The 21,812-nt window shown below is 41.5% G+C and overlaps 1 protein-coding gene across 9 annotated transcripts in view; it reads right to left on the reverse strand.

The window, feature by feature from the left end:
- Positions 1–2,183: 2,183 nt before the first annotated feature.
- The window catches only part of klc1b (kinesin light chain 1b), a 29,283-nt gene continuing 9,654 nt past the window's right edge, over positions 2,184–21,812 (reverse strand). For 2 of the 9 annotated variants that reach the window (XM_031284074.2, XM_031284075.2), the window contains exons 3-17: positions 21,499–21,729; positions 19,585–19,666; positions 17,977–18,205; positions 17,745–17,832; positions 16,955–17,056; positions 16,238–16,411; positions 14,597–14,696; positions 13,233–13,285; positions 12,888–12,955; positions 12,457–12,565; positions 12,314–12,322; positions 11,898–12,050; positions 4,012–4,136; positions 2,954–3,011; positions 2,184–2,822 (exon numbers count right to left, since the gene is read on the reverse strand). In XM_031284074.2, the coding sequence (XP_031139934.1) occupies positions 2,748–2,822; positions 2,954–3,011; positions 4,012–4,136; positions 11,898–12,050; positions 12,314–12,322; positions 12,457–12,565; positions 12,888–12,955; positions 13,233–13,285; positions 14,597–14,696; positions 16,238–16,411; positions 16,955–17,056; positions 17,745–17,832; positions 17,977–18,205; positions 19,585–19,666; positions 21,499–21,729 (1,656 nt within the window). In that variant the 3' untranslated portion in view covers positions 2,184–2,747. Of the gene's footprint in view, positions 2,823–2,953; positions 3,012–4,011; positions 4,137–4,205; positions 7,315–11,897; positions 12,051–12,313; positions 12,323–12,456; positions 12,566–12,887; positions 12,956–13,232; positions 13,286–14,596; positions 14,697–16,237; positions 16,412–16,954; positions 17,057–17,744; positions 17,833–17,976; positions 18,206–19,584; positions 19,667–21,498; positions 21,730–21,812 lie in introns of those variants that run through there. The other 7 variants (XM_031284076.2, XM_031284078.2, XM_031284077.2 and 4 more) reach the window with 7 other exon arrangements.

The following is a 21,812-nucleotide window of genomic DNA, read 5'->3' on the forward strand; positions in this document are numbered from 1 at the left end:
AATGTTGTATAATATCCCTGATTGTGATTAATATAATAATGATTTTCGGGGGAAGCCCATTCTGTACATTCAAGAGTTTGACAAGTAATAAATGGCACTGCCCATGCAAATACATCACTCTCACCTTTAGGGGACAGCCCCTGCTGGCACTACTGGTAGTACTGTGTGTGGGACTGGTGGCATGCTGCTGGTCCAGCTGGCACCAGGATGGCTGATAGAAACATGCAGTCAACCAAGCCGAAGGATTAAAGGGTCAAACCAGTGTTACTGCTGATAGGAAAGGGGCTGCAGTGGATAGGAGGATGCACGGTTGTGTAAAATGAAATTCCAAAATACAAAAACCTTTAATGAGAATGGTAAAGTTTCTGAGGGCATGCTGTCAACTCAACGAACTCTGCTACTCTGACTTGCTGTTTGCTTCCAAGACAACTGGGAGAAGGAGCTGACAGCTCTCGGGTGAATGAAACCATCCTGGGGTGGGTTAATTCAAAGCTCTCAGAGGTGATAAAGGGTTGAGGCTCCAAAGTAAAGCTCTGACACACTGAGAAACCCCAGGCTGACTCCTACCAAGAGAAGGGGAAACTCTGGGAGACATATCACATCTTGGCAAGGCATCAGGGTTCCCACACTTACTTAGACACTGATGTTTACGATCTTGCTTGCTGGAATTCCCTGTGTTATAATTTGCAGGGACACGGCGATACATAACATTGGTCGAGTACTTTTTTTTAAGCCAATTCATTCATTTAAGAACTATAAACACAAGTTTGTTTTTTTTTCAAATCCAGACAATTATGCAGATTGTCATGAGCTGCAAGGAATCCTCAAATCAGCCACATCCTATCTTATACAAGAAAAAATCATGAATATAACTATGAATAGAAAAGTATTGATTTTATTTCTGAATCAAGATCAGACAGTATTCATGACAAATGGGATTGTTTAATGTATATCAGATCCAAACAGATGCACATTAAACTCTCAATTCTATTCCTGTTGAATTCTATGATTTGTGAATTTTCGGATCCGATTCTATTGTATACAATTATTACAAACGATGAAAGGAAGAAAAAAAATGCAAAACAAGGGGAAAAAAATCAAAAAAAGAATTACAAGACATTCCAGTTCTTTAGAGTCTTACTAAAACTGCAATCAAAGACAGAAGACACCAATCTGAAAATTGTGCAAAAAAAAAAAACAACCCTACCATTATCACATATCTAGACACGTATCACACATTCTAATCACTGTAAACAACATAATAGGATGATGTGTTCACATTTGGCAGCTCAAACCTGCAGAGGCCGACTGAAACACAGAGAAGCAGCCGGCCCGCAGATGAGTCCTGCATGGCACCAGGGATCATTCAGGATGACCAGGATTAATTAAGCGACCCAGTTCGGCCTGATCATTCTTCTTATATACAATCTTAAAAGTTGAACATTTTTATGGTTGTGTTTTTCAGCACTCTGAGACCATAAATGACTTCAAAGATTATTCCTACATTTTTCTCTGCAATAGAAGAGAAACCGGTGCAGAAAAACACACTTGGATCTCAAAGCTGTAGAGGTTATACTGTAGCAGCAGCCACTGAAATTCATCACGTCAGTAAGATAAACATGTCACCCTGTTTCCCAAAGCTTCAACCAACAACCTCACGATGCAAATAAATCTCAACAGGCAAAATCATTAAAATGAAAATAAAAAAGATTTTTTTTTTTAAACATTGTATAAATGTCAACTTTACATTATGTCTTTCAAACCCAACAGACCTGTTCCCAGTGGTGTAGTCTACGAGATACGCAGGTATACGCAGTATACCCACTAAGAAAGCTCCAGGATTTCCATATACCCACTTAAAAATGTCCAATGACACGCAACAACATACTTTCCATTATATTTTTGATATATTTTGAATTGCCATCTGTGTTTTTCTTCTTCACATAGGCTAAATAAAAGGTATTTCCACCCTAAGTTGGTGCATAAAAGTGAATCCGAATACAGGAAATCAAGTCGTTGATGCTCAAAACTTCACTGGGGGAGGACACCAAGACCCCCCCAATATGATATGCCCCACCTCCCCCAAAGGCGGATTCTGGCCAATATACACAGTACAGTATACCCACTACAATACATTAGACTACACCACTGCCTATTTCTTATATTTCAATTTTTTTTTAATAGAGAAAATAGAAATCTACAAAGTATCTTTTTTCCTAATTTGCACTAATAAACCAATGAATGGCACAGGAAGACACAAAACATTTGGGGAACACAAATATCTTAAAACAACATAAGGAGAAACATACCAGAACAGGTGACATTATAGCAACAGATGCAGTCAAGGTGCAGAGTCACAGTGATTATGAATATGAGGAAGAGAGATGAGGTATGTTTTCGAGGCCACATTTAGGAGGCAGTGAGACGGTGATGTTAGGATGAGGGGAAAAAGCATCAATTCTCTTTCTGGAAGACCAAAAAGCAACAACCTGGATTAAAAAAAAAAAAAAAACAGCTGGAAAAAAACCCCCACTAGTTATGTATGTATATGTTGTGATGACTGAAAATGTCTTTGAGTCTGAATGTTGGAGCGAATGGGTCTTTGGGTCGGATGCAGACGGGAAGAGGAAGGGTGTGTGGGAGGCTGGCTGGTAGTGTTGTTGGAGATCGTTATGGCTCAGAGAACGGGCCAAAGGAAGGAGCCTCTTTGGGTGGGTCAACGGATCAGCTGATAGACCACCTGCTGCTCAGTTTCCTGTGTAGAGATCCACAGTGCTGGAGCTCAGGCCCCGGCTCTCCCTGAAATGACTGCCTCCCCGAGTCTAACACGGAAAGGGAAGACGACAAATACAGACGATACAAGAGGTGAACGTTATGAAGGCTAAAATGTTACATTTCCAATAACATAGCCTAAATTGAATACAATTTATAAGACTGGAAAACTGTTCCTCACCTGGAACGGGTCATCGCTGGTTTTGTTCAGGTAATTCAAGGAAGCAGCTCGCTTCATGCTGTTGAACGAATAGAAAAAAATAATGTTCACACAGTATCTTAGATCATGGCACAGGTACAAAATAATTATTCATGAAGCTGGGGAGTTTATTTACAGTGCTCAGCATAAGTGAATACACCCATGCTAAAGTTGACTAAAAAGAGGACTAAAAAAATCATCTTTTGGAAATTGATCTTAATGCCTTAATTAAAAAAATGATGAAAAATACAACCTTTAGTTTAAGGACACCAATTTTCTTATATAAATAAATGTTCTTCCTTAAAATACAGGGGGCATAAGTAAGTACACCCCTATGTTAAATTCCCATAGAGGCAGGCAGATTTGGATTTTTAAAGACCAGTTATTTGATGGATCCAGGATACTATGCATCCTGATAAAGTTCCCTTGGCCTTTGGAATTAAAATAGCCCCACATCATCACATACCCTTCAAAATACCTAGATATTGACATGGGGTACGTTCCATAAGATTATCTCTCAATGCAAATCAAACCAGCTATTAGGCTAACTGAAATAAAACCATGCCAATCTCTAGGTATGGTGAAGGGGATGTGATGATGTGGGGCTATTTTAATTCCAAAGGCCAAGGGAACTTTATCATGATGCATAGTATCCTGGATCCATCAAATAACTGGCCTTTAAAAATAAAAATCTGCCTGCCTCTATGGGAATTTAACACAGGGGGTGTACTTGCTTATGCCCCCTGTATTTTAAGGAAGAACATTTATTTATTTATGATACATTATTCATTCACAAAGAAAATTGTTGTCCTTAAAGGCTGGATTTTTCCTCATTTTTTTAATTAAGGCATTAAGATCAATTTCCAAAAAAAGATTTTTTTTTATTCCTTTTTAGTCAACTTAAGCATGGGTGTATTCACTTGTGCTGAACACTGTACTAACTACTATAAATCTACTCGCCTCCCACTGACATTGCTTACTACTTCAACAAGGAGTGTAATTTGCTCTCCATCATAACAGAGGGTTTCTTCTGTTCTTACTTGGTGCTGCGAGGTTCAGGCGGTCCGTTGCCCTGCAGTTTCTTCACCAGCAGCTCGCTGCTGCGGCGTAGAACGTCCCTGAGCTTCCCCAGAGAGCCGCTGCGCTGGAGGGCTCCGCTGCCGTCCTGCAGACACACACAACCATCAACCCACTGAAGATGTGGAGACAAGAACTCAGAATGCAAATCTTTTTTTTATTTTGGTTGATGTTGCATACGCCAGTCCTGTTATGAATGGCTGTTTGCAGCCAAACGGCTTTAAGTCTCACAAAAAGGGGGTTTGTACATGAAATCATTTTAAGAGCAATACATTAGGCGATACTGAAACATTTAGCTAGATTTGCAAACGTGTTCAGTGTCAAACAAAGACAGCATGCGACGCTGGCGTCATTTCCTCCCCCGATAACTGACCTTTCCACAAAATTGTCATCATTATCACTCTGTAACCATCAAGTATATGTATCTTTTGAAAAGTTACACCATTAGAATCAACTGTAGATACTTCAGTTTGCACATCCATCAAGCAAGGTCACTTGTGTGAAGGGCTCATAATTGTCCAATGGTTGTGTTGTGTGTTATTTTTTCATCTACAGAATCAGCAACTATTCTGATGTTTGGTTTATCCTTTATGTCATTTAAAAAGCAAGTTACAGCATCTTAATCGGGAGAATTGGCTCCGTTTCTTTGTCTTTTGTGACAGCAAACTGAGTATCTTTGGGTTTTAGTCGGTTGGACAAAACAAGCAGCGCAAATACGTCACGTTGCGCTTTAGGATATGTGATGGACATTTGTCACTATATTCTTTACAGACCAAATGATTAATCAATGTATCCAGAAATCAACCAGCAGATTAGATAATGGAAATAATCAAGCTCAAAGCGTTTTTTTGTGTTATAGTAATTTATCAATCCATCCATTCATTCATTTTTTTATTGTTACATACCAGCTGTCCTGCATAGTGTGTTTGAATTACTAACCAAGCAGTGACCAGAGTGATCATCATAATGCAATACAGGCTTATCACCAGCAGGGGGGAGGGGGGGCTGTGGGTTAATCATGTATCTGCCAAAATAAATGTGTGTGTTCCACTGGGAGGCGCTGCAGTCGCCACTAGAGATGAAACATAAAAGTTTCCACTGACGGCACACATTGATACAGACTTCTCAATCCGATGCAGAGAAAAGACAAAACTTCACAAATGAAAAACTTTATTTGAGAATACCAACAAGTGTTGATGCAATAATCTTCACAATGCAGAATGGTAAATATAATGCAGTTCTACTTACTAAGATAGTGCTTATAGACCTTACCATTTATGTTTTATTCCACTTTAGGAAACTGAAATCACACTATATATGCCAAGAATAGACAGTTCAATAAATAAGCATTCCACTAACACAACAATATTGTCATAATTATATGATGTACATAGTCAATTCTTTTGTTCAGAGTTGCATTAGAAGTATAGGTGTACTCATTGGAAGGAATGAAGAATCAAGGCAAGTAGCATACTGAAAAGCCGTATAGTGAATGCACTTGTCAAATCTATAAATACAGCCTACAATTACACTTTAAAGATGTTGAAGTCATTTTACATTGTTAGTTAAACATCTGAAACAACATGTTGATCTTGATGAAACACTCGCACTGTACTTTTCGGTGTCTAAAAACACGATTCACCAAAGTGACAAGGTTTGCTTGCAAACAACTGTGTAAGAAAAAAGGCAACACACTCCATTAAGCTTTGTGTTCAATACAGTATCCATAGCCAGAGTGGGCACTGCGACTGTACCACCAAAATATACACAAATACACACTAAAACTACTGGGGAATCCAGGCTTCCATTGAATAATAACACTAGCGTCTACTTCTACACCAACAAATAAAAAGGCAATTCTGGGCATTTACCCGCATTATTTTGAAATCGACTATTATTTAGCAATTTCCCAGGTGGCCAGTGTCTGTGCTAGATGCTCCGGTTGGTCTCTGCGGTCATTTTGGCTTTACAGCATCAGCCGATGTTGTTAATTCCCTTTGTAAATGCAAGCCACTGTGTACCTATTGTACCAGTGTAGAGCCTGTGTGAACGCTCCAAAACCAAAGGACACTGAAGCCCATGAAAGCAACTTGAAACTAAATTTTAGCTTGCTGTGATCTAGCCAATTTGCTGTCAGCCGATGTTGGCCCTACTAGTCTTTCACAACAGGCATTATTGACTAACTACTGCCTTAATATTCAGCCACAAAATAAATCAACATTTAAAAAAAAAAAGAAAATGTAAACAAAATCATACAAAATTGAAATTAAAAAGGAAATATATCAATAAAAAAAAAAAAAAAACTAAATATTGAGAAGCAATGCTCCCTCCTCATTTCCCACCAGCCACAGAAGTCAAAAAAAATAAATGACATATTTTGATAAGCATGTTAAACTATACAGTACCATTTACTTCCACACTGTTTAGGCATTTGATCTCATTATTGTTAAAATAGTTAAAAACAGAAAACTAACAGCAAAAAAATACCTTTCTTTAAAAAAAATTAATTAAAAAAAAAAAAATACTATTTTGGCTAAATACAGGCACCAGGTTGCAAGCTAGCTTTGAGGTCATCTTTAATAAACTGCGAGTGAGACCAATGCAGAGCAACTGTGGAGTTTTGTAATATATCCACTCTATAGTGATTGTAATGTTTTATCTGACCGTGGGTTGGAGTGATGTCTGGAGCCAAGGCTGCCTTCAAAAGGGTGTCCCTGATCCTCCAAATCTTTCATATTTTACCTTCTTCTAATAAATTACTTTCCTGCTCCTCTTATCTAGCCAAATAAATCTACTACGCGCCTATGAAAAATTACAAATGGGTGTTGGAGGAAGAAAAAAGTGCGAGTGGCTTCCTCACAGGGAAAAGAGTTCACACACAATGAATTTTGCTTTTTAATGTCAAGTGAGCGAGAGAGAGAGAGAGAGTTGAAGTCACTATTTCTGACACAGCGTTAGTGAGAGGAGAGGATAGAGAGAGAGAGAGTGAAAGGAAGAGAGGAAAAAATCAAATAAAAAAAGAGAGCAGAGATGAGAAGACCAAACGTCCCAGCAGGTGTCAGCTGAACAGGGGACAGAGGTGACAGCCAGGAGGGGACTTTCTGAGTCTCTGCAACCGGAGGGGGGGGGGGGGGCACCGGGAATGGTGGAGGATGCTGTTGGTTTGTTTGGGACAGAGAAGGCCAGAGGGAACGACAACACACATCCTTTTGCTATGGTGTTGGGGAAGGAGAGAAGGATGGAGGAATAATCTTGATGGCTTAGGCCTGATGAAAGAGAAAAGAGAGAAACAGACAAAAACAGCACACATTGTAAGAGCTCTGGGCTGGGCTTCCTACGCCACACACCTACACATCTAAATCTGAGCTTCGTCCCTTTTTCTACACTTCGCTGCACTGGTATGATGTTGTAAAACTGTCTATCCTGCACCAAGTTTACTGTATCAGCACCTGCGGCTTGGGGTCTGGTTAAAGTTATTTTTTTTGTAAACCCCAGTTGAGGGATCCTACGCAAACAAAAATCATCTATAACTCCGGCAGCACAGGAGTTGTTTGTCTCTTTAAAACATGACAGCTGTCTCAGGAGCTGCACTACAACAAGCAGGTCAGTGATGCAGCAGGTTGGTTGGTTGCAGTCACAGTGACTCAGCTGTTTTGCTTTCCTCTCTGGGTACCAGGAAGCCTGAACTTGGCACACGGCACCCAGCCAGTGACTGCGCACTGCAGACGTGGAACATCTGCAAGCATCAGCACTGAACGGGGCATAATGATATAGCCATTACACTGACGCTAAGAGGGACTGACATTGTGAATCACATCTTTATGTACAGCACTATGAATTCAGAACTCCTGCATTCACCTAAAATTCCCCTAAGGCAACATTTGTACCTGATGAAAACATCATCTTCATCCTTCTGTCCTGGCCTCAGCATGCCTCCTGTGTTCCATTACCTAAATGACTAATTAACTAATTATCTAGCCTATTCATTATGTCACTATATACCAAACCACCAGCGTGTTGTGTAGAATGAGAGTTCAAGAGGGAGAGTACAATCCACTGAGTGAGAAAAGGGAATTTGATTGACCGGCTGATTGGTTGTCATGACAAAGGTAATCGACAGGGAAGTAGGTTAGTGACACGTAGAAAAGGGAAAAAAAATGCAAAAGGATGAAATCTAGAAAACATGCGAACAAACAGGCAGCACATTGAAGCATCTAGCCCAGAGTACAGCGCAACTGCAGACACAAACAAACTTGTAAATCAAATCATGCAGAAAGAGACACGCACATACATACTACCAATTAACCTGAACGCAACCACACATTTGCTAACAGCTGCCATCTCCTCAGCGTTATTTACCTCCACTTGTTAAATACAAACTACGTAAATCAGCTCCTGTAAAGTGGCACCTAAATCAGTCCCATCTGAACAATGTAATAATCAGAGCTGGAATGTAACTAAGTACATTTACTCAAGTACTGTACTTAAGTACACATTTGAGGTACTTGTACTTTCCTTGAGTCTTTTCTTTTCATGCCACTTTCTACTTCTACTCCGCTACATTTCAGAGAGAAATGTTGTACCTTTTACTCCACTGCATTCATCTGACAGCTTTAGTTACTAGTTACTTTACAAATTAAGATTTTTGCACACAAAACACATGTGGTTAAACGCATAAAATGCGATGTTTAAACTACCTAACAATATAACGGCCTACAAGTCCAGCTGAAATGATTGGACCATTAAACACACAACTGTTTGGACAGTTTCCACTTTCAGTTTCCACTGAGGATTTTTCTGCGTTGAGTACTTTTATTTTAATACTTTAAATACATTTTCCCGATGATACTTACATACTTTAAGTATGTAATTTACTTAAGTAACACTTTCAATTCAGGACTTTTAGTTGCAACAGAGTCATTTTACAGTGTGGTTATAGTACTTTTACTTAAAGGAACAAGCCGACTTATTGGGACTTTAGCTTATTCACCGTATCCCCCAGAGTTAGATAAGTCCATACATACCCTTCTCATCTCCGTGCGTGTTGTAACTCTGTCTGACGCCCCCACCACTAGCCTGGTTAGCACAGATCCTGGAGGTAACCGGCTCCATCTAGCCTACTGCTCCCAATAAGTGACAAAATAAAGCCAACCTTTTTCTATTTACATGGATAGTATATAGTCATGTCACATGTATAGTCACAGTGTGTACAAATAACAAGGTCACATGAGACACAGCCATCTTCTAACCGTATACAAACTGGGAACTATATTCTCAGAAAGGCGAAGCTCTGCTACTTGGGCGGAGTGATTTGCTTGCAGCACCTGAGAAGCCCCGTGGTGAGGAGCAGAGAGTAGCAGTGCTTCGCCTTTCTGAGAATATAGTTCCCATTATGTATACAGTTAGAAGATGGCTGTCTCATGTGACCTTGTTATTTGTACACGCTGTGACTATACAAATCACAACATGTAAATAGGAAAATGTTGGCGTTATTTTGTCTCTTATTAGGCTAGATGGAACCGGTTACCTCCAGGATCTGTGCTAACCAGGCTAGTGGTGGGGGCGTCAGACAGAGTTACGACACGCACGGAGATGAGAAGGGTATGTATGGACTTATCTAACTCTGGGGGATACGGTGAATAAGCTAAAGTCCCAAAAAGTCGCTGTGTTCCTTTAAGTAAAGGATCTTATACTTCTTCCACTACTGGTAATAATGAAACGGCAGGTATTTATTAAAATACAGAATTTTGAAGTGCACTGTCTGGATCAGCCGTACAGTATGAGTATGTGAACCACTCCTATAGCCTCGGTGACATATCAGACTTTCTGAGAGCAGAGTGAAGACATGTTTGGGCAAAGCTGTACAGTAGCTGAGTGGTAATTCTGACGTGCCTATCACATCCTCTCTCAGCACATATCTACACACAAGCAGACACAGGACTTTACAAGCCTATTCTCTAAAACACAAGATGTTGTAGTAACATATGTTTGCAGCTGTGTAAATGAATGGACTGATGGAATGTGTTAAGCAATCCTTTAGTCAAAAGCTCAAATGTTTTGTGACAAATAAGCTTTTGGAAACAATCTTCAAAAAAGCATAAGAATGTCATGAGTACACTTTCCTTTGGACTGTGTGCATTTCATTTCTACTGCTACATATGGTCGTGACGTGGATAATGAAACGCTAGCACACGCCCAGCGACCCTCTGCGAGCCATCGCATGTTTCAAAAGACAAACGGGTGCACGCTCGGATGAGTATGCATGCCGCCGCAGTTGCTGAAATGTGAAGCCGTTTTTGAGGAGCTGTGTTATGCATATGAACATGTGTGTAGAGAAGCATTCCCATTCACACGACAGCCAGCAAATAAAACCCCCACCTTTTCTACTTAATGTTACTCAGGGAGAGCAGCAGACATCAGGTTAACAGACTCGGCCATGTGGAAACAAAGTGAACTCACATGGTCCGTTAGTGTGCATGTTAAGGGTGAGCCCGGCAGGCTGGCGTTGCTACATGCATGTTTGGACGGACTGGGTTGGTGCGGTGAGGTGAATGGGCGTGGCTGCACTAAGTGAGGGGAAAGGCACGGGATCAGACGAGGCATCCCAGCTGGCACAGTCCTGTCCTCTGGGTTATGTAAGCATCACCAGAGGGCTTCTTCGAGCTGGGACACAGCTCGAGCGGACAGCATACACTGACTGAATATGATGTTTTAAGCACCGACCTCTTTAATAACAAGGAGAGGGGTGACCAGACTAGTCGGAAAAGCGGTGTGGAAAATTAAAAGCCCTGAGGTGAAATGACACTAACGATTGTTGAGACACAGCCAGAGTGGATGTTATATTGAGGCAATGAAACGGCGGGATGAACCATTACGTATCAACCGCCCAGTTTACAGCTCAGAGGGATGAGCATCAAGGATATTGGGAGCCCGGTCAATTGTGTTTAATGGCGGAAACATGAGACATCCTAATAGGGATGTCGACAGGCTACTGTATATCTCTGTGAGTCCCATGAGAGTAAATAAATATTTCATATGTTGCCAGGGTGCCGCAGGATGAGCTCGTGCCTTTTTGTTACCGCTCCACTTGTGCAGAAGCATTGCCGGCAGAACAACCGCTTATTAAAACGAGACACTATGACTGCATTGTCAAGCAATGAACAACACAAAACATGAACATCTAGTCCAAAGCAAGCTCACATGCTGTCAAAAACAACAGGTCAGCATGCCAAGACACTCAATCAGCTTTACATTTTGAAAAATAAAAAAAACTCATGAGAGGAACAAGGCACATCTACAGGAGCCTGTGGACTGGTACAGATACAGTATAACCCTAACTGGGAATGAGCAGCTAGTCCACTGATTAAAATGTATTTTTTTATAAATGTGTGCCTCAAATTTTTTTTGTAAAAGAGCAGGTTGTGCAACTTGGCCTTATATATAATACATAATGTCACTCATATTAATCTTATGTTTATGTGCAACACTGACATCATGAAATAAGTCATGCACGAATGACCAATTTGTGCTTTTGAACAGTTTGACCAGTGAGGAGAGGGCTTCCTGCGCGGTGCATCGTCTGGTGGGCCTTCCTGACTGGCTCTGATCATTTGGCTGCAGGAGCCAGAAGAGTCCGCTTCCTGTTAAATGTAATACCCTGCTTCCAAATCACTGGTCATCTCGCTGCACTGATCTAAAAGACAAGAATCCTCTTGTCTCAAATTTCAGGCTACAGAACAAGTCACCGCTCTGCACCAGTCCACGCTCTCTGAGACATTGCCAACACCACCTTGTTCTTCCAGTGAGGTCACTGGCCCTGTCGACTCGACTATAGTGGATTTGTACTCACCCCGTTCCACTCCACGCCCATACTCACTTCCTCGCCGGTCTCAGAGCCGCTTTCATACTTAACGCTGCTCAGGCTGTCCCTGCTCCTCCGCCTGTCGCCGTCTGTATCCTTCAGGATCTCCACCACACGTGTCTGGTGGATGGGATCAATGCCCTGATAACACACAGGTACGACACACAGACAAACAAACAAACATGCCATGATTAGAACTAGCCCGGAGGTAGACATTAGCTTGTTGATAAGGGTGAGCGTGTAGAGTTACATGGAGGTATTAAAAGGGGATTTTATGGTTTCAGTCTCTTTCACAGCACAGTGAGACAAGGGAACATTAGAAATGGCTGTGAGATGGGAGTGATGTTAGGGGAGAGAGAGGTGGAGGCTCTATGGAGGCTATCAGTTGGAGACAAAGCACTTACTGTGTTGCTCTGGATCCATAGCATTGTAGAGAAAGGGAAAGAAATATCATGAGATTTGGGGGGGGGGACACGTTTTAAGAGTTTACAGAAAGTTGTCTGCATGCAGAAACGGGACATTTGCAGTTCAGAAAAATGCTGCTGACCTGTTTGCGAGACCTCACAGCACACTCTTCCAGGGTGTCCGCAGCCTCAAGCTTGCCCTGCCGGCGGTACAGGGCGCCCAGGTTCCTCAGGGTGGTGTTCACTGTAGGGCTGAACAAGGAGACAGGAACACCAATATTTACCCAAAAGGTCATTCGAGGAACAATTTGATCTGAGCAAATTGCTGTGCTATGTACTACAGAGCCAGAAAATGCTAAAAAAAAATCCCTGAAAAATTAAGAAAACTACTTGAAAACCAATGCTAATTTAGTCACATTCCTAAAAATCTGAAGAAGAAAAAATACATGAATATTACAATATTTGGCCTTCATTAACTTATACACAAATGAATACAGGGAGGTGACTAATCTCTGGCCTTTGTCACGCGTCTTTATTTATGACCAAGTTGTAAAAACACACTTGTCAGGCTCACCTGTTGACTTTGCAGGCCTTGTACCAGCCTCCGTACTCTCCGTATGGAGTGTTGTCTCTGTGCTTGCCCTGGAAGTAAATGAGGGAGAAGAGGAAGAGAAAAGAGCGTGAAGGGGAGTGGTGGTTTGTACTGGACCAGCAGCATTTTTCCTGTGTTGACATATAACTAGCATATGCCCAGTGGAGCTTATATCGTGTGAGGGTGTGTGGGTGTGTTAAGGAAAGCGGCCAGAAAAAGGATTGCATTTCACTTTCACAACCTTCCCTTTGATACGCCTCGTTCTTTTAATTTGCAGTGCTTTTTTTTGTTCAGAATGACATGAGGCTGACTACAAAAAGCCCTCACCTTGCTCATCTCCTCTCTTTCCTCTGCATGCATCCAGATGGGCTTGTTTTCAGCTGCAGACAAACAAGACAGGAGAGGTGGTCTACATACAGTACAACAGGACTGGAAAACAGCTTAACTGGCTGCCTCAGGACGTTTCGTTACATCCACCGTGAGTTATTCATGATGCAGGCTGAGCTTGCTATAAAACCCTACTGACTAGGATAGTGAAATCAGCCACTCAGTGGTACAGACTGTTTATTAGTCTGTCACAAATACCCGTGTCTTGGTAGGGAGGCAAGTTTTCTTGATTGTTTTTATATAATTGGCTACACAAATACAAGAAAAGGCTGGTGAACCCTGAGCTCTGTCACAGACACAGTCTGTATTGGGGTTTAAATATTATAACACGGGCTAAATTTTTTGTTTTTTAAAACAGTTGTTAATAATATAAAGATAGATCCAGAAAAAAAATATGTTCCTGAGCTTATTCTGTAATACTGTGAGTACAGTTAACTCATTTTTGTTTTTAATTAAATCTTTATATAAACATTTGTTGCAGATTCTTCCCCAAATAAAATAAGAAAGGTCAATGCATCATTAAATTGTCTTGTACAAAAACCTGAGCCAAGTGAAGGAAGGTGATAACTGATGATGCTATATTATAAACCGTGACACACACCATTAATCACATACTTAATCATTATTACTTATTCATGAAATAGATTCATTAAATATGCCTTTGAAACACATACAAACATAGCACATATTACTCTAAATTAGGGACACAAATTGTTGCTGCTGTGCTGCTTCCCTTAACCTTCAACTCTCCAACAGGTTTAAAAAACAACAACATCTGAGCGCTATTGTCGAGTTAAGTGACATATGAAAAATAAACCTCTCAGAAAAATGTGAGATGCTTTTGCTTTGAGCATTTGAGCATTGCATTGTGCCGAGTCCCTTTCATTCTTTTTTTCAAAAGCAGGCAATCTAATCCCTGGAGGAAAGTCAACTTAAACGAAAAAGAGAAGAAAGCTGCAAAGAGTTCATCTTTCAGACAAGTTAACTCTTTATTCTTTCAAAAGTTTGTTTGGATTCTTTGTGTCCTCTGAACGGTGAAGACTGGCACCGTGCTTAGTACATCGTCCACTTTTTAATCATCTGTCACTCTGCCCGCTGGTGTGAGACAAACAGTAGGTGGAAGATAAGACAATGGTGGAGGAAAGTTGAAAACCCACCACCATTTCTTGGAATAAGTTTGTATTTATAAGTTTCTAGGTTGATTTAAAAAAAAAAAAAGTATACCACTACAGCAATATAGAAATAACCTTATAAACATGTGCTGCCATTTACTGTCAGCTACAGTATCTCCTATGAGGCCTTACCATCAACAGATCCAAACTCTTTCTCATGAGCACGAGTCAGAATCTCTTTGTACAGAATCTCAGCCTCCTTGTATTTCCCCTGTTTGAGAAAGCAGGATGCCTGAAGAAGAAAGAGAACAGAAAGCACATTTCAGTGTTGGCTCAAATGGGCCTTTTGTCTCACAATGTGCCCCCTGAGACAGCAGGAGCAGTCTGTCTGCATATTTCTCCTGTGCACTGTGACTCATGAAAAATGATACAGTACCACAGAGCCTCCCTTACTGTCTCCAAACAGCCTCTCCATCATCAGTGAGACAGGACAGATATAGTACCACAGAGCCTCCCTTACTGTCTCCAAACAGCCTCTCCATACTCAGTGAGACAGGACAGAAGCAGTAAGGAGAAGAAGCAAGGTAGACAAACGACTAGTGGCTTGGTATCCTGTTAGCAAGGCTTATCGAACAAAAAAATTGTATATTTTGTAATAACAAAATTGCTCTATAAACACCCAAAGTAGAAGACGCTTAGGCTGAGAGAGTAAAACTATATCATATTCGGCTGCCTTTCATAACTTCTTTTTAAAAAAAAACACGCTTTGAAAAAATAGTGCCCCTTTTGTGAAGTCAGGCACAGTATAAATCTGAAAAAAACAAAACATCAGTTGAATACAATACAGTTTTGAAAGACATCTCAAGTGGAAGCTTTGCAGGGAGAAAGCAGTTCCAGTTTCCATGCTGACAACCCCCGCAGAGACCAAGCTCAGGCCAAGAGAACAAGAGAGAGTCTGCTCACAATAAAAAAGTGGCCATATTATGCTCATTTTCAGGTTCATAATTGTAATTTGAGATTGTACCAGAATAGGTTTACATGGTTTAATTTTCAAAAAACACCATATTTTTGTTGTACTGCACATTGCTGCAGCCCCTCTTTTCACCCTGTGTGTTCAGGTCTCTGTTTTAGCTATAGAGTGAGACCTCGCAACTTCTGTAACATCTTTGTTGTCAGTCGCACATGCGCAGTAGCTAGGTAAGGATTACATGAGCTAGCTAGCTGTTTCTCCAACTTCGGCCTGTACAAGGCAGGATTAGCTGGGAGACTTCTTCTAAACGAGGGCGCACTTCCAACTTTGTGTGGAATACCTGCAGAACAGGGACATGTAAGTAGTTCTATACAATTTATTTTGTAGATTAGGGTGAATTCGTGTGTGTTGTAGCAGTGTTTTGCCATTGAGAACGAGCTAGCATTCTAGCACTAGCATGCTAGCGCTAGCATGCTAACGGTTAGCCCCCTAGGCCCCTCGTCTCGGCTAGTTACGTAGAAAGCCGTGCAGATTTTGAACAGCTCACCCGGAGACTGAAGGCAGGACACATACAGAAACCCATATCTCACTCAAAACAACATGGATGTTTTTTTTTTAAAGTTTGTATGCGTGTGGAAGCATCAGAGACATAAAATAACACCCCAAATCCCAGAAAAAGTGATTTTCTTCTTAATATGGGCACTTTAAACTACACTCGGCCTGGGTTTACCTTGGTACAGTCACGGCTCAATAGGGCCTGTAATCCTTGTCAAAATAAAAAAGTATAGCGTAGAAGTGAAAGGGTTTGAAAGGAAGATGGAAAAGAAGCCCGATAAAAGCTAGTGCGGGAACTTGTCTCTCACCAGGTTATTCTTGGTTTTGGCAACATTGGCATCATCTGGGCCCAGCCTGCTCTCGTAGATCTCCAGGGCACGGCAGTAGTAGTACTCCACCTCCTCATACTTGCCCTGGTTCTGGCAAAGCAGAGCCAGGTTGTTGAGCTGTTTGGCCACATCTGGGTGGTCCTTCCCCAGGACCTGAGGGAAAACAAGAAGCAAATATTTTTAATTAAAATGTCAGTTTGTGTCCCTGCCTCAGTGCCTTTGGCTTTCTCCATGCATCGCTCCCTTCGGTAACCTCTGGCCGCTTTCACCGAGCAGCACGTCTGCCTGCTGCAGGCACTCAGGAGATCTAATAAAAGGCTGGTCAATAGAGGGGGTGCAGAATAGAGCTTTCAGGCAAAGAGAGACCCATTGTACGCTGCTGGGCTCTGTAGCTTTGTCATGTCTCCTATCCATCTCCTGCTCCAACGCCTGCTATCCTTTTTCAGCTGTGCTCTCAATTAGAAATACTCCCACATGGGGACGGCCCCCAGCGGAAACACAGACAATTTAAGAAAATAATTTGCTCTTTCCCCTATTTATAGTAGCTGGTGTTACATCAGCTCCAACTGACATTTTTGAAATATTATCACTGTTAATTACAATGAGCTAATTGTTCACTGGTTTTAGCCTTGAGATGAGGCCTCGATAGCACTGCCGTGGGCGGCTCTACTGGTGCAATCCAGGGATGTGGCCTACCTTTTCTCTGATCTCCAGAGCCCTCTTACACAGAGGTTCAGCCTCCTTGTACTTTCCCCTCTTTCCATACAGCACAGCCAAGTTGTTCAGCGTCGCAGCAACCTGGACATACAGACAAAGAGAAAACCTGAATGAGGCCACTTCCTTTCTCAATTCCCTTCAAGATATCAGGACTTTTACTGTTGTCTTATGGCTTATCCGTCCTAAAAATCTATATTGTTCAATCAAGCAGCTTTTCAAAAAGCTCAAAGCCACCTGGATTACACAGGATGGTAGTAACCTGCCTTTGTCTTTCATTATTCTGTGTCGAGGAAAAGACTGAGGGACAAGAGTAACTATATGAGGCAAATGGCAAGCCCACAGAGCTGCAGGGACTAGCACTGAACTTTAATAGCTTCCTTAAGGCTTTATGAGGGGTTTTGGTGCCCCAGTGTAAATCGATTCATACAAATCTGTTCACAAAGGCAATGAAATAGGTAGTATATTTGAATGTTTTCCCATTGGTCGTTGTATTGTGACTGCAAGGACTTGGGTTTATGCTAAATGTACGAGCAGACAATCAGCAGATTGTGATTGATTACTGTAAAGCCTGCAGGCACAAAATCCATACTTTAATGATGAAAATAAAATCCATGCAGACAGTAAATACAGCAGACTGTGCTATTATTGCCTCCCTGTTGACAAAGTCTTTGCGCAATTATGAACCAACACCAGAGGACTAATCTGATCTATCTAAACATGGATATGTCTCCATGAAGATATGGTTGCTATGGCGATGGCGGAGTCTTACAGCGGGATGGTCTTTGCCCAGGGTTTTCTCACGGATGGACAGAGCATCGTTGAGCAGATGGGCGGCCTCTTTGTATTTGTTCTGATCTCTGCAGAAATGAGAGGGAGAGACAACGGGGTGAGACAGAATGTTTCTCGCACTAAAATGTGTGTAGAAAGGAGGGCAACACAGAATAAGTGAAATAGGGGAAAAAAATAACTAGCAAAAGTCCCCATGTGGAGACATTTCTGACCTATAGACCAAGGCCAGGATGTTGAGCATGGTGGCCACGTCAGGGTGGTCGTGTCCAGAAGTCTTCTCCAAGTCCTCCAAAGCCTGCTTGCAGAGGGGGACAGCCACCTCGTACCGGCCCTGGGAGGCATACTGGATCACCAGGTTGTGCAGGGTTCTCAGACGGGCCGGGATCTCGTAGCCTCCCTGCTGGGCTGCAGCCACGGCTGCACTGTTGTGTTGGTGTTGCACTGTGGGGCACAGAGGCGCACATGGCAAAGGTCAGCATGCACGTCAAAGGAAGAAAAAAAAAAAACTCCCCCCTGATTATGACGCTAAATACATTAGTATGCAAACAATGCTGTGGTTTCAGGGAATAAGTTACATTATGGAGATAATTCAAATGGCATGACACGGCATTATCTACCCCTGTGTCCTGGACTTGGATGGTTAGTTAGGTTAATTTACTCAAATAGGGATGTAACACCAGGTAATCAGGGCTATATGATCCTAATATCAAACCAAAATATGCCAGATTTTCCTTATTCAAGTTTTTTATTTTAACATATGCATATTACCAGAAAGTGGAAAGTGCCCTGTTGAACATCCACTATGTAAGTCTCATTATTTATTTTTATTTTGACCACAACAAAAATGTGCATCATGATTTTTAGTCCTTTATTGTTGACAGGACAGCAGCTATGAAAGGGGAGAGAGAGGGGGAACGACATGCAGCAAAGGGCCACAGGTCAGAACTTGACACATGGCTGCTGCGTTGAGGACTGAGCCTCTGTACATAGGGCTCACACTCCACCAGGTGAGCTACCCGGGCGCACTTCTAATAATGGAATAATCATTCATTTTAATCCCATTCTATAAATACTTTTGGATAAACATGTATTATTAGCTCTTTACTCTAGTCTAAGGGCACTATCTTACACTCGGTGCAGCGAATGCACCTGCGCCCATCTTTGCGCCCATCTTTGCGCCCATGGGTGTGCCGGTCTTACAGGGAAGTGTGTTCAGGTGCATTCTTGGCGTATTGCTATCTTGAGGCAGTGGGAAGTGATCGCGCCATTGAACAATGACCTGGACTAAAGTCAATAGCGCAGCATTTCATTGTTATTTTAACAGCAAATTAGTAAAATGTGCCTAGGCTCATGCACAACGCGCGCAAACTATGCTTGTTACACACACACAGGGAAGCGCAGCAGCACACAAACATGCAAAAGATTACAAATAACAATATTACGGTGCAAATCCGCCATCATAATAGCAATGCGCCAAGGTCCAAACGCGCCTGGCTTTCAAAGGGAATGGGAGATGACACTCTGATTGGTTTATTGCATGTTACACCCAAAACACACCTACGAATTCATGAAGACATAAGTACAACCCTTTTGAACCACCTTTTTTCCGCCATCAAACTAGCAAAAGTGGATTTGGACACGCCCTAAACGCAGGTGCGACATGCGCTTCACGCCGTGCGCTTACATCGTTAAATTAGGTTGACTATAACATTTTGGAAGCAAACTCCAATCTTAGACAAACTCTGTTATCAGGTTTGACAGCCTACTGGGTGAATAAAATCATAGTGCCATGCTGAAATGCTAAATACTGCTGTTCTTACTTCCTTGGCCATGCTCCTCCTCATCGTTGGGGAAGAGGTCGTCCAGGGAGTCCTTGGGTGTTTCTCGGTCCTTCTCCTCCTGCTGAGAGGACCAAACAAAGCTGCCAGTCAGATCCTCTAACAGACCGCTGGAATCACAGACAACCATCTGGCAACACTGTCATGTAGGGTTTATCTTTTTAAACATCTAAGCCAAGGAGTCTTTTAACATAATAATACCTCATAATTAGTATAATAATATCAAACATGGAAAAAAAAAGGGATATCATCTTATCTTGTAGTTACAAATATGCAATTGGTAGTATAAGATCATTTAGACCAATACATTCGACACTCTGTTAAAATTATACTTATCATAATATCATGAGCGCATTTTTTGCACCTTGACAGAATACATTGGACTTTTTTATTAAAGTCCAACTGAAAATAAATTGCTTTTTTTTGTGTACTACGACATACATATTTGCTCTGTCAATCACTTGTCCTATGTTTTTATTTGAGATAAATCAGAAACCAGTTTACAGAATTTTATATTTTCTGCTTTCATGATGACGCCCTCTAGTTTTGAATACTGTTAGGTATCCGTCTTTTTTAGATGGATATCCTATTTGTGTAGTGATCTTATCTTATTTCAATACGGCCAATCGAACTTTGCATAAAGCAGTAATGTCAGCGTTCTATACCTTGTTTTAGCCGAGCTGTATGCATTTTGAGAGCAAAGAAAAATGCCGGAGTCAAATTCCCTGTATGCGTTCACACTTACTTGGCCATTTAAGTTGATTCTGATTCTATAAAATGACTAAGGGTGATTTCGGTTAGACTTTAAAGTGGAAGCCTGTTAAAAGCTGGAAAATGAAAAAGCTGCTTCCAGAGCACGAATAAGGTTCCTTCAGGGACAGGGTATTGGCATGATGGATTCCTGCAATAAGCAGTTAGTGGATACAGCTATACGATACGGTCTCTTTTTATGACTAAGAATAAGGTCAGAATATACAGCGATTCATCCCCACCATCAGATCAATGAGGACCTGACCAGAAAGGCTCCTTCCTGGAAGACTAAGCAGCAGAGTTTGTTCTCCTGTATCACATATCATTGACAGTTTGCTGCCCATAAGAGTTACATTAGTCACGTTCACGGTTTAGAGCTCAGGAGTTGTATAAGTATTAAACTAATACTAAACAAACTAATACTAAAATAATCGGCAAGAATTTTGATAATCGGTTTGAATTCCAGCTTCTTAAATGTGAATATTTTCTAGTTTCTTCTGGGAGCGTGCCTATGTTCCCACATTTCTAAGATTTTTTTCCAAAATTAGGCCCTATGTTGCTACATTTCCAGTTTCATAAATTTGTATCATATTTTATCCCCCTTTCTTCCAATTTGGTAGCCAATTACACCCAACCTATTATCCAGTAGCAATGGACTACAGATGGAATGTAACCCTAACCCTAACATAGGGCCTAATTTTAAGAAGAATCTTAGAAATGTGGGAACATAGGGCTGTGGGAACATAGGGCCTAATTTTCATTGGAAAAGAAATTCTTAGAAATGTGGGAACATAGGGCTGTGGGACCATTGGGCTGTGGGAACATAGGGCTGACCCCTTTCTTCTCTCCTCTATGACAGTAAACGGAATATCTTTGAGTTGTGGACAAGACAAGATATTTGAGACAACATCTTGGGCTTTGGGCCAACAACTAATCGAGAAAATAATCGACAGATCAATCGATAATGATAATAATTGTTAGTTTCAGCCCTAAACAATATATTTTAAAGAATTCTGTTACAATGAGAGCAATCTAATCACAACACACAAAATGTACACAGTAACATAAATCTCCCAAAAAACACATTGTGTGTGAGTGACTGAGTAACAATCTGTAGATGCATTTGTGATTGCTTACAGTACTTACAGTGGGTGAGACGTCCTCATCATACTTTTTGAGCTGGTTCATGAACTCCAGGTGCTTCTTCTCCTCCTCCAGCTGGGCCACGCTCTGCTCGCTCTTCTGCAGCTTCTGCTGGGTGTTGGCCAGCTCGTCCCGCAGCCACTGGTTTTCCTGGCACAGTCTCCTCACCTGCGCGCGCAGCTTCTGCTTCTCAGACTCCACGGCGTTCAGGTGGTTGGACAGGGCCATCATCACCTGGGATGGAGGCAGCGTTCAAGAGCAATGATATTTACCAGGGACAAATTGCCGCAGCGGCAAAAGCAGGAGAGAATAAAACC

This window comes from Sander lucioperca, chromosome 15, assembly GCF_008315115.2.
Source record: "Sander lucioperca isolate FBNREF2018 chromosome 15, SLUC_FBN_1.2, whole genome shotgun sequence".
In the NCBI taxonomy this organism is placed as follows: Eukaryota; Metazoa; Chordata; class Actinopteri; order Perciformes; family Percidae; genus Sander; species Sander lucioperca.